Source organism: Balaenoptera ricei, chromosome 7 (assembly GCF_028023285.1).
Source record: "Balaenoptera ricei isolate mBalRic1 chromosome 7, mBalRic1.hap2, whole genome shotgun sequence".
Taxonomy (NCBI): Eukaryota; Metazoa; Chordata; class Mammalia; order Artiodactyla; family Balaenopteridae; genus Balaenoptera; species Balaenoptera ricei.
In genome coordinates this window covers 13,045,447-13,060,231 of record NC_082645.1, presented here as the reverse complement: position 1 = coordinate 13,060,231, position 14,785 = coordinate 13,045,447, and the positions used below count along the sequence as shown (strand labels likewise).

General features: G+C 35.6%; 1 protein-coding gene across 1 annotated transcript; it reads left to right on the top strand.

Moving 5' to 3' along the window:
- Positions 1 to 8,610: 8,610 nt before the first annotated feature.
- Positions 8,611 to 9,196, top strand: LOC132368452 (large ribosomal subunit protein eL30-like). The gene is made up of 2 exons (XM_059927109.1): positions 8,611 to 8,653; positions 8,760 to 9,196. Exon 2 carries the CDS (start codon positions 8,791 to 8,793, stop codon positions 9,136 to 9,138), a length of 348 nt encoding a protein of 115 aa, XP_059783092.1. The 5' UTR covers positions 8,611 to 8,653; positions 8,760 to 8,790; the 3' UTR covers positions 9,139 to 9,196.
- The last annotated feature ends 5,589 nt before the right edge of the window (positions 9,197 to 14,785 follow it).

Here is a 14,785-nt window from a genome sequence, read left to right as displayed (position 1 = left end):
ACCTAGGTTGTTGCTGTTGATGTGTCCCACATCTGTACCCATCTTAGAAGGTACAGGAAATTTAGGCAGTGCATGTACACACAAAATAAAGTGTCTAACACAATGTATAATGCATGCTAATTAATTTTTTCCTTTTCTAAAAAAACTGCTTTATTGAGCTATAATTTACATACCATACAACTCACCTACTTCAATTGCACAATCCAAAGGTTTTTAGTATGTACACAGAGTTATAAGACCATCATCACAAACTAATTTCTGAATATTTTCATAATATGAAAAAGAATCCCTCTACACATTAGCAGTCACACCTACATCCACCCACGCCTTTGACTTCCTATCTCCTGGAAACCACTACTCTACTTTCTGTCTGTGTAGATTTGTCTATTCTTGACATTTCAGATAAATAGAATCATGCAATACATATTTTTTGTCACTGACTCTGTATGTAGGGTAATATTTTCAAGGTTCATTCATATTGTAGCATGCCACAGTCCATTTTTGGTGCTCAATAATACTGCATTATAAGGATTTATAATATTTTTCCTATCTATTCATTAGCTGATGGGGGTTTGTGTTGTTTTCACTTTTTGGGGTACTATGAATTATGCTGCTATGAACATTTATGTGAACATTTTTGTGTGGATGTAAGTTTTTCTTTCTCTAAAATATTTACCTGGGAATGAAATTACTGGGCCAATTTTTAATATTTTGAGGAATTACCAAACTATTTTCCAAAGTGACTACATCATTTTACATTTCCAGAAACATTGTATGAGCCTTCTGCATTCTCGCCAACACTTGCTAATGTCTTTCATTTATTATAGCCACTCTAGTGAGAGTGGAGTGGTATATCATTGTGGTTTTAATTTACATTCCCTGATGACAATGATGTTGAGCATTTTTTCATGTGCTTATTGAATGTTTGTATACCTTCTTCAGAGAAATGTCTACTCAGATGCTTTGCCTAATTTTAATTGGATTATTCATCATTTTATTATTGAGTTCTAAGTGATTTTCATTTATTTTGCATATAATTCCCTTATCAGATGGATGTTTTGCAAATGTTTTCTGCAATTCTGTGGTTTATCTTTTCACATTCTTGATGGTATTGTTTTCAGCACAAAACTTCTTTATTTTGATGTGGTCCAATTCATCTCTTTTTTTCTTTGTTGTTTTTGATTCTGGTGTCATATCAAAATAAATAAATGAAAAAATCTTAGCCCAATGTCATAAAGATGTACTTCTATTTTTTTTTTAATGACTTTTTTTAGCTTTTATATTTTGGTCTATAATCTATTTAGAGTTAATTTTTGTGCATGGGGTGAGGAAGGAGACCAGCTTAATTTTCTTGCATGTGGTTATCCAGGGGTTTCAGCACCATTTGCTGAGGAGCATGCTCGTACCTGCTTTGAATGGTTTTGGCATGCATGCTTGTCAAAAATCAATTGACCATTAATGAATTCTTTGTTTCTGGACTTTAAATTCTATTCCAATGATCTATATGCCTATCCATATGCTAGAGCATACTATTTTGGTTACTGTACATTTGTAGGTGGTCTTGAAATAAGGAAAAAGAAATTTATATATATATATATATATATATATATATATATATATATATATATATATACATACAGATATAACAGAATATGATTCAGCCTTAAAAAAGAAGGAAGTCCTGGGACTTCCCTGGTGGTGCAGTGGTTAAGAATCCACCTGCCAAGGCAGGGGACACGGGTTTGAGCCGTGGTCCGGGAAGATCCCACATGCTGCGGAGCAACTAAGCCCATGCGCCACAACTACTGAGCTTGCGCTCTAGAGCCCACAAGCCACAACTACTGAGCCCATGTGGCACAACTACTGAAACCTGTGTGCCTAGAGCCCGTGCTCTGCAACAAGAGAAGCCACCGCAATGAGAAGCCTGCATACCACAACGAAGAGTAGCTTGCCGCAACTAGAGAAAAGCTCACGTGCAGCAATGAAGACCCAACACAGCCCAAAATAAATGAATTAATTAAAAAAAAAAAAGAAAGAAGTCCTGCATGTGTGACCTTGATGAACTTAGAGGACATAAGTGAAATAAGCCAGAGAGAGAAAGACAGATATGGCATGGCTTCACTTATGTGTGAAATACATATATATATATATATATATTTAAAGGTCAATCTCATAGAAACAGAGAGTAGAATGATGGTTGCCAAAGCCTATGGGTTAGGGGAAATGAGGTTGGTATAAAGGTACAAACTTCCAGCTATATGGTGAATATGGTGAATAAGTTCTGAGGATCTAATGCATAGCATGGTGACTATAGTTAATAATACTGCATTGTGCAACTGAAATTTGTTAACAGAGTAAATCTTAAGTATTCTCACAAAAAAGAAAAAAGAAAAAAGAGAGAAAAGAAAAAGACAGAAAAGGGAAAAATAACTCTGTGAGCTGATTGGTATGTTAATTAAATGGTTGTAGAAATCCTTTCACGATATGTAGGTAAATCAAACCATCATGTTGTACTTTTAAAATATATTACAATTTTATCTGCCAATTATACCTCAGTAAACCAGGGTGGGGGAAAGAAATTAGGTATTGTGAGTCTCCTAACCTTGATTTTCCCTTTCAAGATTGTTTTGGCTATTATGCATCCTTTGAATTTCCACATAAATTTTAGGATCAGTTTGACAATTTATGCAAAGGAGGAAGCTGGGATTTTGACAGGGACCATGTTGAATCCTTAAATCAATTTAAGGAGCATTGTCATGTTAAAAATATTTAAGGAACCCCAGTCTTCATGGCCATATCTCTCTGGAATAATAAAGGACTCACAAGACAAACCTGGGGAGAAGGTGAGAGATACAAGTGACCTGTCCTTCCTGGGGTGAAACTATAGCCCTAGACAGGCAGCTGGTGTGAATGGGAACCCCATGTTCTTGACCACACACATCCGATGTAGAGCTCCCTTTACACTGAGCTGGGAGGAAATAGAAGTCATCATACCACAGACTCACGGCTCTTACCGAGATTTAATAGATTTTCTTAAATATATGTCCCCATTTTCTGTATGCCCTCAGGAGAATTTCCAGACACTGAATAGTTGTTTTTATTTTGTTTGTTAGTTTTTGAAATATTTTTCAGCAGTTCAGTGATTGTTTCATTAGGAAAAGCATACAACGAGCTCCTCACCTACTGTCCCTGTGTATAGTTTCTTAACTTTTTCTTTCTTTCCTGATTTTGCCCATAAGAAGTCATTATGGCATTGCTCTGCTGCTGTAAACCCACAAATAAAATGTGGGCTCCTCTGGTCTTCCAGGCAGAATTGTACTCTCCTCTGCACATTCTTAGAACAAACAATTGTTCTTGTACTTAATCACCTAATAATATTGCAGTAATTTTCTTAAAACCTCAAAGCCATGTCTGTGTTAAATTTGTCTGTGTGATATAGGCGTCCAGTGCAGGCCTGGTACAGAGATGCTGTTCAAAAAGTATTTATTTGGATAAACAAATGAATCCATCTAGGCAAAAATAAGATTCGCCACTTGAGACTGGGACATAATTAGGCTTTTATCTCTAAAGCTGATAATATGAATAATGAGGATAATATAATACAGCATATTTTTCATCTAAATACTTTCATTGACCCCTCTTCCATTCAGTGCAAGTATAAATGCCAAATCTCAAATGGAATTCCCTCTCCCAGGGTAACTTGGAGTTATCCCATGTTGCTGACTAAAGGCTATGTAATTCTAAAGTGTTTTATAACATGGGGACTAAAGCCAGGGAGACTTTTCAATAAAGGGACAATTTTCTGTGAGAGGAAAATTAGAATCAGCAAATTTTTTAACCTGACAAATTAGAAAAGATTATTACTATTTTTCACCCAGTGCACTTAATAATTGCCACATACTTGCTCTAATGTGCATTACAGTCTATTAAATCATCTCTGTGCTACCATTGTCTGTATTCCTATTATTGCACTTACACAGGACTGTAATTACTGCACTTATTTATGAATTTATTTTCATCATTAACTGGAGTTCTTTGAAAGTCATCACAAAGTATTGAATATTTGTATCCCCCAGATGCATAGCACATAATCAGTGCTCAATAAATGTTTGTTGAATACATCATTTCATGTATCGTCCTGTGCTGTAATGATGTGCTTCCATGTTGACTCTCTCAAACTCCTCAAAGAGAGTCTTCTTTTATCTTCATGAAAATATCCCCACATTGAATAATTGGGTCGCAAATTCAATAAATAAATGAGGGAATTAATGACTGGATAAATATACTGAAAACTGTGTTTTATATTTCACAGCCTTGGATACATAAATGATTATATTAACATGCATATACAAATCTCAATGACTCTGCACTACCATTTGCTTGACTATGTAGTCTAATTTTTCATGGCACCTCCAACTCAAATATTTTCAAGAGAACTCTCCAATGCATAGTTTCAGCATTTAGTTCATTTGATGACATCTATTACCTCGTGGTGAATTTTCTCTGTGGGTTTTTCTTGCTCTTTTTATTCTAAGCCCTCTCTCAGGTCTATCCAAGTCCTTCAGATACAGTTACAATAATCCACAGGAAAATCTGACTCATTTATTTATTTTTTTAGCTGCTTGGCATTCAAGTCTTCAAATGGAAGGTTTTCAGGAAATCCATCCACAAGTGTGTAGCCTTGGTGGGAGGCAGGTGTTCACCACCACCACCATGAAACACTGGGAACCAGATCATCTCTCTTATTAGTTCTTGTCGCAAAGGAAAAAAGACAGATAAGGCTGTCTTTATAAGGCTTATCCCCATGAAATGGGGAGTCCATTGTAGAGTCCCCATGAAATGTTAAATCTGGAGTAAGTGAGGTTAGGGTTGGTTAGAATCCATTCAACAGCTCATCATGGCATCGGTGTTCAGGGACATTGATGCCAGTTGTGGCAGCTACTGTCTAGACACTATCTAATAAAAGCTGGGTGTTGTGTTACCTTCTTTCTAACCATCCAGGTCCTCCATAGTGCCTGCCTTCAAACCAAGCTTATTTTCCACATTCCCATCAATATGTTGAGCTATGATATATTTTTTAAATAGATCTTTATTGGAGTATAATTGCTTCACAATACTCTGTTAGTTTTTGTTGTACAACAAAGTGAATCAGCCATATGCATACATATATCCCCATATCCCCTCCCTCCTGAGCCTCCCTCCCATCCTCCCTCTCCCACCCCTCTAGGTCATCACAAAGCACCAAGCCAATCTCCCTGTGCTATGTTGCTGCTTCCCACTAGCTAACTATTTTACATTTGGTGGTGTATATATGTCGATGCTACTCTCACTTCACTCCAGCTTTCTCCCGCCCCATGTCCTCAAGTCCATTCACTACGTCTCTATGATATTTTAAAACAGATCTCTTGGTTTTAATGTAATCAAGGTCTGTTTACCTTGCCTGGAACCCAAAATCTTGACAGATACAATATTACTTTAAAGGTAAACAGGGTTTAAACACTTTACTTTCTAGGAAGCTAGTCAACCCAATATAAATCAACAGAGGCAAATGAATGTTTCAGATAAGAACATTGTTTAATATCTTTCAATAGAGTGGCTTATTCCTGCAGTTTCTCAGCTGGGATACAGAATAGTGGCTTGCTCATACTACCTCTTAAATCTCTTGATGGAGATCAGCATCTTTAAAACTATGTTCACAAAAGGTCAGTTCAGGAGAGTTTAGTGAGTACTCTGAGAAAAGCGGATTCATAGTCACATAACTTTGGGGTATACTGGATGCTAAATCCTCCTCCTGGAGATTCGCTATGCACTTTAGCCTATTTGAGACTCCGAAGGGTCTTAACATAAAGACACTCATTTATCTTTCCTGGGGGTTTAACATAGAGTATATTTTTCACAGCACACTAATTAAAATAATGTGGAGCAGCAGACTACAGAAACCAATGTGGGTAACACAAATGGAGATTGCTAGTGTTCTTGATTTGCATTGTGGAGGGAATGGATGAAGAACCAGTGAAAAAGACTTGCCAACGAACCTGAAATGCTTTCGTTAGTGCTACTTTCCAACCCTGTGCGGCATAATTTCTTGCACGCCCTGCTATATGCCTTTCACTATAACTGACTTAAAAAGTTGGAACATGGAAGGGAGAACTGATTTCAAAACCAACAAAAAATACTTACTGAGAAAATATGAAGGATCAAATACTCATAGAAATCTATTGCCATCTTGAAAGTAAAATAAGCTATGTAATTTCCTTATAGGTATTTACTGGAGTAGAAATGTAGTTTTTCAAACAGGATACTAGGAGAGGAGGACAGTAAGGAAATTTCAATATTCATTTCAATATTAGTCACAATAGGAAATCATTTGACTCCATTTACAGAAAGCAAGATCTGAAGATATTAGTATAAAGATAATCAGTAGGAAAATTACATATGTATATAGGTATAGTTCTAACTTTCTAAATGTAAAAATAAATGTCAAAGAGTAAACAATGTAGATTACATAGTAAAGGAATGAATGTGTGTATAATATGTGTATCTCTGTATGTCTGCTTATTAGTTTATACACATATTTTTATAGAGTGACTGTGATATAAAATTTGAAAATAACTGGAAGAAGATATATCAATCACACTAGTAAATGTAAATGGCTCAATATCAATAATCAAAAATTTAAAAATTTTCAGATTTGCTTAGAAAGTATAATCAAACACTTTATAAGAAACGCATGTAAAGCAAAGAGATTGAGAATGGTTAAAAATAAAACAACTACATCAGGCAAAGAAAACAAGAAGAAAGCAGTATTTCAGTCTTGATGTGTGACAAGAGAATTCCAACAAAAGCATTAACATAGGCAAAGAAGGACACTTTGAAATGATAAAGTGTCACAATGAATATGTTTAATGTTCATTAATATTTATTTTTTCAAAGATATAAAAATAATTTTCACAATGTAGAAATCACATGACACAAAAATAAAAACACAGAAGCATATTAATACTAGAATTTAATATACTTCCCTTAATAAAGGTAGTTCCAATGGACAAAAAAAAATTAGCTCTTTTAGACATATATCAAAATCTGAATCCTAATTATAAATAATATATCATTTTTCAAGGGCAAAAGAAACATTTATGAAAACTGATGATTATAAGATGATAGAGAAAACTTCTATATATTCCAAAAAATAAAAATAACTCAAATAAAATTCTCTGACTGCTAAACAACAGTACTACAAGACAACCGTGCTACTAGAAAATAGTACCACTATTTGGCAAAAAGGCAATAAACTAGAACATAATGCTATTTTCTAAAAGACCATGTACCTTGAAATAATACAAGATAACACTAAACGTCTATAGGTGAAAATTAAAGTACAGAATGAAAATACATAAAATTTAAAAATTATGAAAATGATTGCACAGAATACAATCTGTGGCATAGAGCTAAAGCTATCACTAGGAGAAATATTTTAGTATGGTATAACTAACTCAATAAAGATGAAAATGTGTATGAAACACTAAAACTTAGAAAATAATGAAACTAAACCTAAGAAGTTAGAAGATATAAATTACAAATATATAAGGAAATACTAATGAGAAAGAATACAAAAATACATAAAACTTATAAATAAATCTTAGTAAAGCACTTCAAAATATTTTGTAAAAGCCAAATCACCAGCTACATAATAAAAAAAAAAAAGGAAGAAAAGACTAATAAACAACATAGTGAGAAGACAAAGCACAGACAATGATCAAAACAGAATAAATTTAATTTAGACAACTCTTTGCAAATAAATTCAAAAACCTAGATGAAACGGAAAAATACATAGAAAAAGTATCTTACAGAATTGACCCTAGGAATGAAAGAAAAATGAAAAGACAAATTAACATACAAGAATACAGAACATAATTAAAAATCCCCCATCTTCAAATAGATAGATGGATAGATAGATAGATATTGATATATTTATATATATAGATATATTGTTATCTATTTCATCAGGTCCAATTTATTTTTTAAGGAGGATTTGACCAAACATTACATTAACCATCCATAAAATAATAATCATTGATGAATATTATTACTTGCAGTGCTAATGGTTGCTTGGGTCTAGTTTAGTGGTTCTTGCTCAAAGGATAATGTGGCAGTAATAAATGACTAGAGGATCTTGAGTCAATTCAAAACCTTCCTTACTCACATATCTGGTGACTGAATGTGGAAGACTCAAACAGCTGAGACCTAAAAGGACTGTTTTTCTCAGGCATCTCTCTCTTCCTCCATGTGACCTCTCTACATGATACCCGCAACATGGTGGTTCAGAACTGGACTTCTTACCTGGCAGTTTTGGACTTCAAAACACATGTTTCAAAAGAAAGCCAGGTAGAAGTTGCATAGTCTTTTATGAAGCTGCCTCAGAAATCACACTGTCCATTCTGCTACATTCTATTCATTAGAGTCAATCACTAAACAAGCTTATATTCGAAGGGCAGGGATTAGACTCTAGCTCTTTATTTCTCTGCAAATGGCAAAGAAGTTGCAGGTATGTTTTAGAACTACTACATCCATCATGTTTACAGAGTTGACAGAGATTAATAACTGATGAAGTTTTTTTTTTCTTGCTCTCCGGCCATCTTGGCGGCTGCAGTGAGTGAGTAGGCTCCTCCGTACCGAGGTTTAAGCCACGCGGGGAGTCCAGGGAGTTGCCGTTTGGAGCTTCGGATCCTAAACTTCCTGTCTTGTCCTCTGTGTTCTAGACTGGGGGCGTCCCGCGCCTAAGGCAGGAAGATGGTGGCCGCAAAGAAGACGAAAAAGTCACTGGAGTCGATCAACTCTAGGCTCCAGCTGGTTATAAAAAGTGGAAAGTACGTGCTGGGGTACAAGCAGACTCTGAAAATGATCCGACACGGCAAAGCGAAACTGGTCATCCTCGCCAACAACTGCCCAGCCTTGAGGAAATCTGAAATAGAGTATTATGCCATGTTGGCCAAAACTGGTGTCCATCACTACAGTGGCAATAATATTGAATTGGGCACAGCGTGTGGAAAATACTACAGCGTTTGCACACTTGCTATCATTGATCCAGGTGATTCTGATATCATTAGAAGCATGCCAGAACAGACTGGTGAAAAGTAAATCATGCACAATTTTTCTTTAATAAAACTGGCCAGAGCTTCTTTAAAAAAAAAAATAAATAAATAACTGATGAAGTAAAGTAATATATGATTTAAGGATAACAAATAGCTGAGGAGATTCACAAAAATGGTTACCTGTCTAGGACAGGGGTCCCCAGCCCCTGGTCTGTGTACTGATAGCGGTCTGCAGCCTGTTAGGAACCAGGCCACACAGCAGGAGGTGAGCGGCAGGGGAGTGAGTGAAGCTTCATCTGCCACTCTCCATCATTCCCCATCGCTCACATTACTGCCTGAACCATCACTCGCATTACCACCTGAACAAACCCTACTCCCCCACACCCCCACCCCTGGTCCATGGAAAAATTGTCTTCCACGAAACCGGTCCCTGGTGCCAAAAAGGTTGGGGACCACTGGTCTAAGGCAAGAGAAAGTAATCACGGCAAGATTCAGAGGTAGTAGTAATGGTCTGCTTTGAGACTGGATGGTGGCTATTTTCCAAAGACGTCTGCAACAATGTCTCCCATCTGACAAATACTTCTCACTTTGCCACTCTTCATGTCAAGAAGTGAGCTCTAGATCTCCTACCCTTGAAACTTGGTGGGCTTGTCACCACTTTGACCAATAAATGTCTTGAAAGTTTCAAGACTAAGTCAGAAAATGTGCTGCAGCCACTTTCCTATTCACTAGAAAACTTGTTCTTGGGGCCCTGAAGTCTGAGTACCCTGAGGCTGCCATGATGTCAGGAAGCCAAGGCATATGTAGGTGCTGAACTAGGGAATTCCAGTCTTGGAGGTTTCAAAGCCTAAGCATTGTCTTGAGAATTACTGATCATTCTGATGAGTCTAGACCCAAGCTGTGTAATCACTGCCAGTCTTTGAATCTTCCCAGCTGAGGCTCCAAAAATTGCCCCACAAAGACAAGCCATCCACACTGGGGTCCAAATTACTGCTCACACAATCATGAGCAGAATAAAATGGTCCATTTCCTGCTACAGGGTCTTGGGGTAATTCACTATGCAGCAATAATAACTGTGCAGTCATATTGATGTTATTAATTTTATCATATATTTTACATACATATTTATATATATTCTTTAGTGTGTGTGATAGACATCATAAAAATACACACTTATTTATAATAAAAAAGACGTGGTACATATACACAATGGAATATTACTCAGCCATAAAAATGAATGAAATAATTCCATTTGCTGCAACATGGATGGACTTAGAGATTATCATACTAAGTGAAGTAAGTCAGACAAAGACAAATATTATATGATATCACTTATATGTAAAATCTAAAAACATGATACAAATGAACTTATTTACAAAACAGAATAGACCCACAGACGTAGAAAACAAACTTCTGATCACCAAAGGGGAAAAGTGTAGGGGGGAGGATAAATTAGGAGTTTGGGATTAACAGATACACACTACTATATATAAAATAGATAATCAACAGGGACTTACTTTATAGCACAGGGAACTCTACTCAATATTCTGTAATAACCTATGTGGGAAAACACACTGAAAAAGAATGGATATATGTATATGTATAACTGAATCATTTTGCCGTATACCTGAAATTAACACAACACTGTAAATCTACTATACTCCAATATAAAATAAAAATTAAGTTTAAAAAAACAAAAAACAAAAGCAAAACAAAACCAAAACAAAACAAAACACATTTAAGAGGAAAGAAGGGACAAGTTCCAAATGAGTGTATAGTAGGTAAAATATAAAGAGAAGAAAAACAATAAACTAAATAGGGAGGGGGTAAATAGTGTTTAACTGAGGAGAATTTAATTAGAACAGGAAGAGAAGAATGAAAGATATTCCTTGCTTTGACTACTTGTGTATCATTTGACTGTTTTGGTTTTATTTTATTTTAATGAACATATTTTTACTTATAACTTCATCTTTTCTTTGTTAGCATTTAATTTGTGTATGGAAGTAATACATTAGAGTCATTGTGTTATAAAGGAACTGTACAGAAATTTTGGGGCAGTATTTGGGTATACTTCATGGCATCTTGGAGGACACCCTTCTGAGTGTTGAGTAGTCATCTGATTAAAGAATAGATTTCAACAGATGTGGAAAGTGTGTTTGGTTGACCTGACTTGAGGGATAGGGTACATCATGTTGACTGAAAAAATATGCACAACGTGAGAGTCGTGAGTTAAGTTTTATTTAGGGCAAAATGAAGACTATAGCCTGGGAGACAGCATCTCAGATAGCTCTGAGAAATTGCTCCAAAGAGGTAGGGGGGAGGTCAGTATATATGTGCTTTTAGTGAAGGGGGTATGTGCAATCAAGCACACATTTCGACAGAGGCTTGCTGCTAGTCACGAGGAGCAGATGTCACCGTGAATAATTTTAGTGCTTTTCAAGACACGAGGAGATGCAAGAATTGGGCTCATAAAATCCTCTCCTGAAAATATCTAACTATTGAAGGCCTGTTCAGGCAGTTTTTCCCAGAGCACAGAGTGCCTCATTCCTGATCTCCACCCTGAACTCTTTTCAGGGGGTGTTGAAGGTCAGCGGCTGCAACAGCTTTAATTTAATCCTTGTAGAGCCATATGGCAAGTGTCAATTTTTAGTTGGTGATCACATATATGATATCCACATCCGGTACCCCTGAAAAGTTGCTCATAGACAGGTAGCTGACTTTCAGAACAGTTGAAATTGAGATATATATGACATACTAATAAGATACAATGAGAGGAGGAAACAAACAGTAGATTCAAACGTGATCCCTAATTTTTTATTCAGAAAAATAGAGTCTCCAACTCAAAAGACCAACTGATTTTCACATGAGCAATGGTGGCTCTTATTCTAAGATGGGTATAAGCAGAGATGTGTGTATTTTAAAATATTTAAGGATTCTGCGAGTAATGTCTGCTAACATAGAAAAATATAAACATTAATAATAACAAAACTAACAACAACAACAATAATAATAGTATCTACCACCTAACTGCTATGTTATAGACACTGTTTTAAACATATAGCTTGTAAGTGGATCTGGGATTGAAACTCATGCAATTTGGCTTCAGAGCTTTAATCACATCAGTTGACCTTCTCTCACAGTAGATTTAGGTGTGGAATTACCACAGAAAGCAAAGTAGATAGAGATAAAGCAATAGACAAAGAACTATGAAGGCACACCCACACATTCATAAAGATATATCGATATTTATGATAGGAATGTAATGTTTGTGCTGGGATCCACTAACTTAAATATCCGAATTTTACTTTGAAAAATAAAAACCCTCTTCCTTCTTCTTCATCCATATCAGCACAAAGTAGAAGGGATGAGGTCAAACTATAGTATATATATAAAGTATATATATACCTTATATATATACTATATACATATTTTTTTACAAAGTCCTATTAAACACTGTTTGCCTGATAACTAGTCTTGATCAATGTCAGTACACTTCCTTACTAGAATTAGGGATAATGGAGGAGCATGGAGCTGGGAGGGTACTACATATATTTTACCCAAACATGGAGTGTGCCACGTGTGCAGCTATCACTGGAGAGAGTGGCTCAACCCATGTGGCTTCCCGAGCTTCATGGGCAGGATGTAGCCAATTCTTAGAGCCCTGGAGAATAACAACTGTTCTTGGAATAGCTGGTTTCTTCTATTTTCTCTTCTTCCCCTAGAGGAAGTTGGAGGGTAAATAGCAGGAGATAAGAACGTAATACGTGGATATTGTTTCCAAGCTCTTGATGTCTCAGTCTCTGTAATGGTACCATAAGAATATTAAAACTCATAATAGCAATAATGAAGATCATTGCCCTGTAGGCTTGTTGTGATGATTAGGGACAGTATAAAATAAGCTCTAAATTTAAATAATTATAGTACTTTTTCTAAAGCTAGTAAGTCCCTTTTCGAATTCTAGCATATGGAGGAATTTCAAGGGGCTTAAAATGTGATGGTCCTAGTGCCCTGCCTGGCCAGACCCCAACCATAAATCAAGGTAGTTTCTCTCTGCTACAACTCATTTGCACTGCAATGTATCTGACTTACAGTCGGCTGATGAGACAAACTTTAGAAGAGTAGTTACATTTTAGCAGGAGGCAACAACATAAGCCAAAGAAAAATCTTTTTTTTTTTTTTTCTTGTAATAATTTGGAATCTGTTTAATCCAGTTTGAGAGTTACCCTTAGGACAAAGGCAATCTTTAAATGGTTTGGAGTCAATCAAATAGAGCCTATACTGAATTCTGACAGTAGAGGGAAAGGAAGGGTGTCTGGTCAGACCCTTTACCTGAGCAGTCTATGAACTCATTCTTGATGTCAAGGAATTAACTAGAAATTACTAGATATACTTTCCCCTTCCGGATTCCTCCTGAGATTTACTAAATTATCACAGGATTCCTCATAAGATGCTTCAAGACTCAAATGAAAAAATTCCTAAAGGTGGAATTTCAAGAACAGTGAATGACTGTGGAAGAGATATTTTGGGAAAATAAACTATCCTTATTGTCTTCCAATATAATCTGAGAGAAGGAACATTGGCTGAGACAGTGTTGAGCATTGCACTATCGTGGGTGTTTTCCCAAGTGAAATTATACTCAATTCTCACACATAATTAAAGGAAGGTACTATTATTTTACATAGCTTTTATTGCCACATGTTCATTATCAGAATCACGGAAAATGAAGAAAAGGTATTGATATAAAAATAAATACACGATTTCATCACAAAGACCTAATAGATATTAATTATTTTGTTACATTTACTTGTAATATTTTTCAGCCTAATCATGATATATTTTGATATGATTTACATTCTATTATACAAAATATGAATCCTCTTCTTTTCACTTATTGTGCATAGTTTCATATGTGCATAATATGCCATCATATGGATATTTATAAATTTATAGATTAATATATTTTAATAGGAAAACTACAGGAATAATACAAAACAGACATTAAATAGTATCCTTCCTGCAGGACAACTCAGCTATAAAAGTGTAGTGAATTGGTAGAACTGATTCTGTAATATAAATTAACATCAAAGCAATATTCAGTTGCTGACCATAAAATTTACTTGCCTGGAATATTTGATGTTTATTCATAGCTGTCACAAAGCTAGGTTTCTGAAATCTATTCTCAGAAAAGTTCTGATGGCTCCAATGCTTTACGTGCTCACATTTATATTTAAAGTTGATATGTGAATGAAAATGTCAGAGGAGAAAATAACTCTTGATTCCACCCCTCTTTCTTTCCATTTGTAAACTGATATTTAGGTACAATTAAACCTAATGGAGTAAATATCTATTGTGGAGCACAAATCCACAGGAAAAAAGTGGATTTTTGTTGGACTGAGGATGGCAGGTTCTCATCATAGTGGAGCTCAAGCACATTTCCTGTACATGTGGTGACTGTTTAGTAGCAGCTTTGGAGCAATAATCCCACCTCTAGGATGGACAACGTATAGATGGTCCTCTTCTGAGAAGCCCACGTTATAGGTCTTCTCTGCTGTCTGAAAAAATATCAACAAGTAAGATCTTAGTATGAAAGCCTGCCTTAAAGTTCAGAGCAATTTTCTTCTAGAGTCCCTGGAAAGAAGTTTGTAAATAAAAAGTTCATGATATTTTTATAGTATGTAATTTAATGAAAAGTT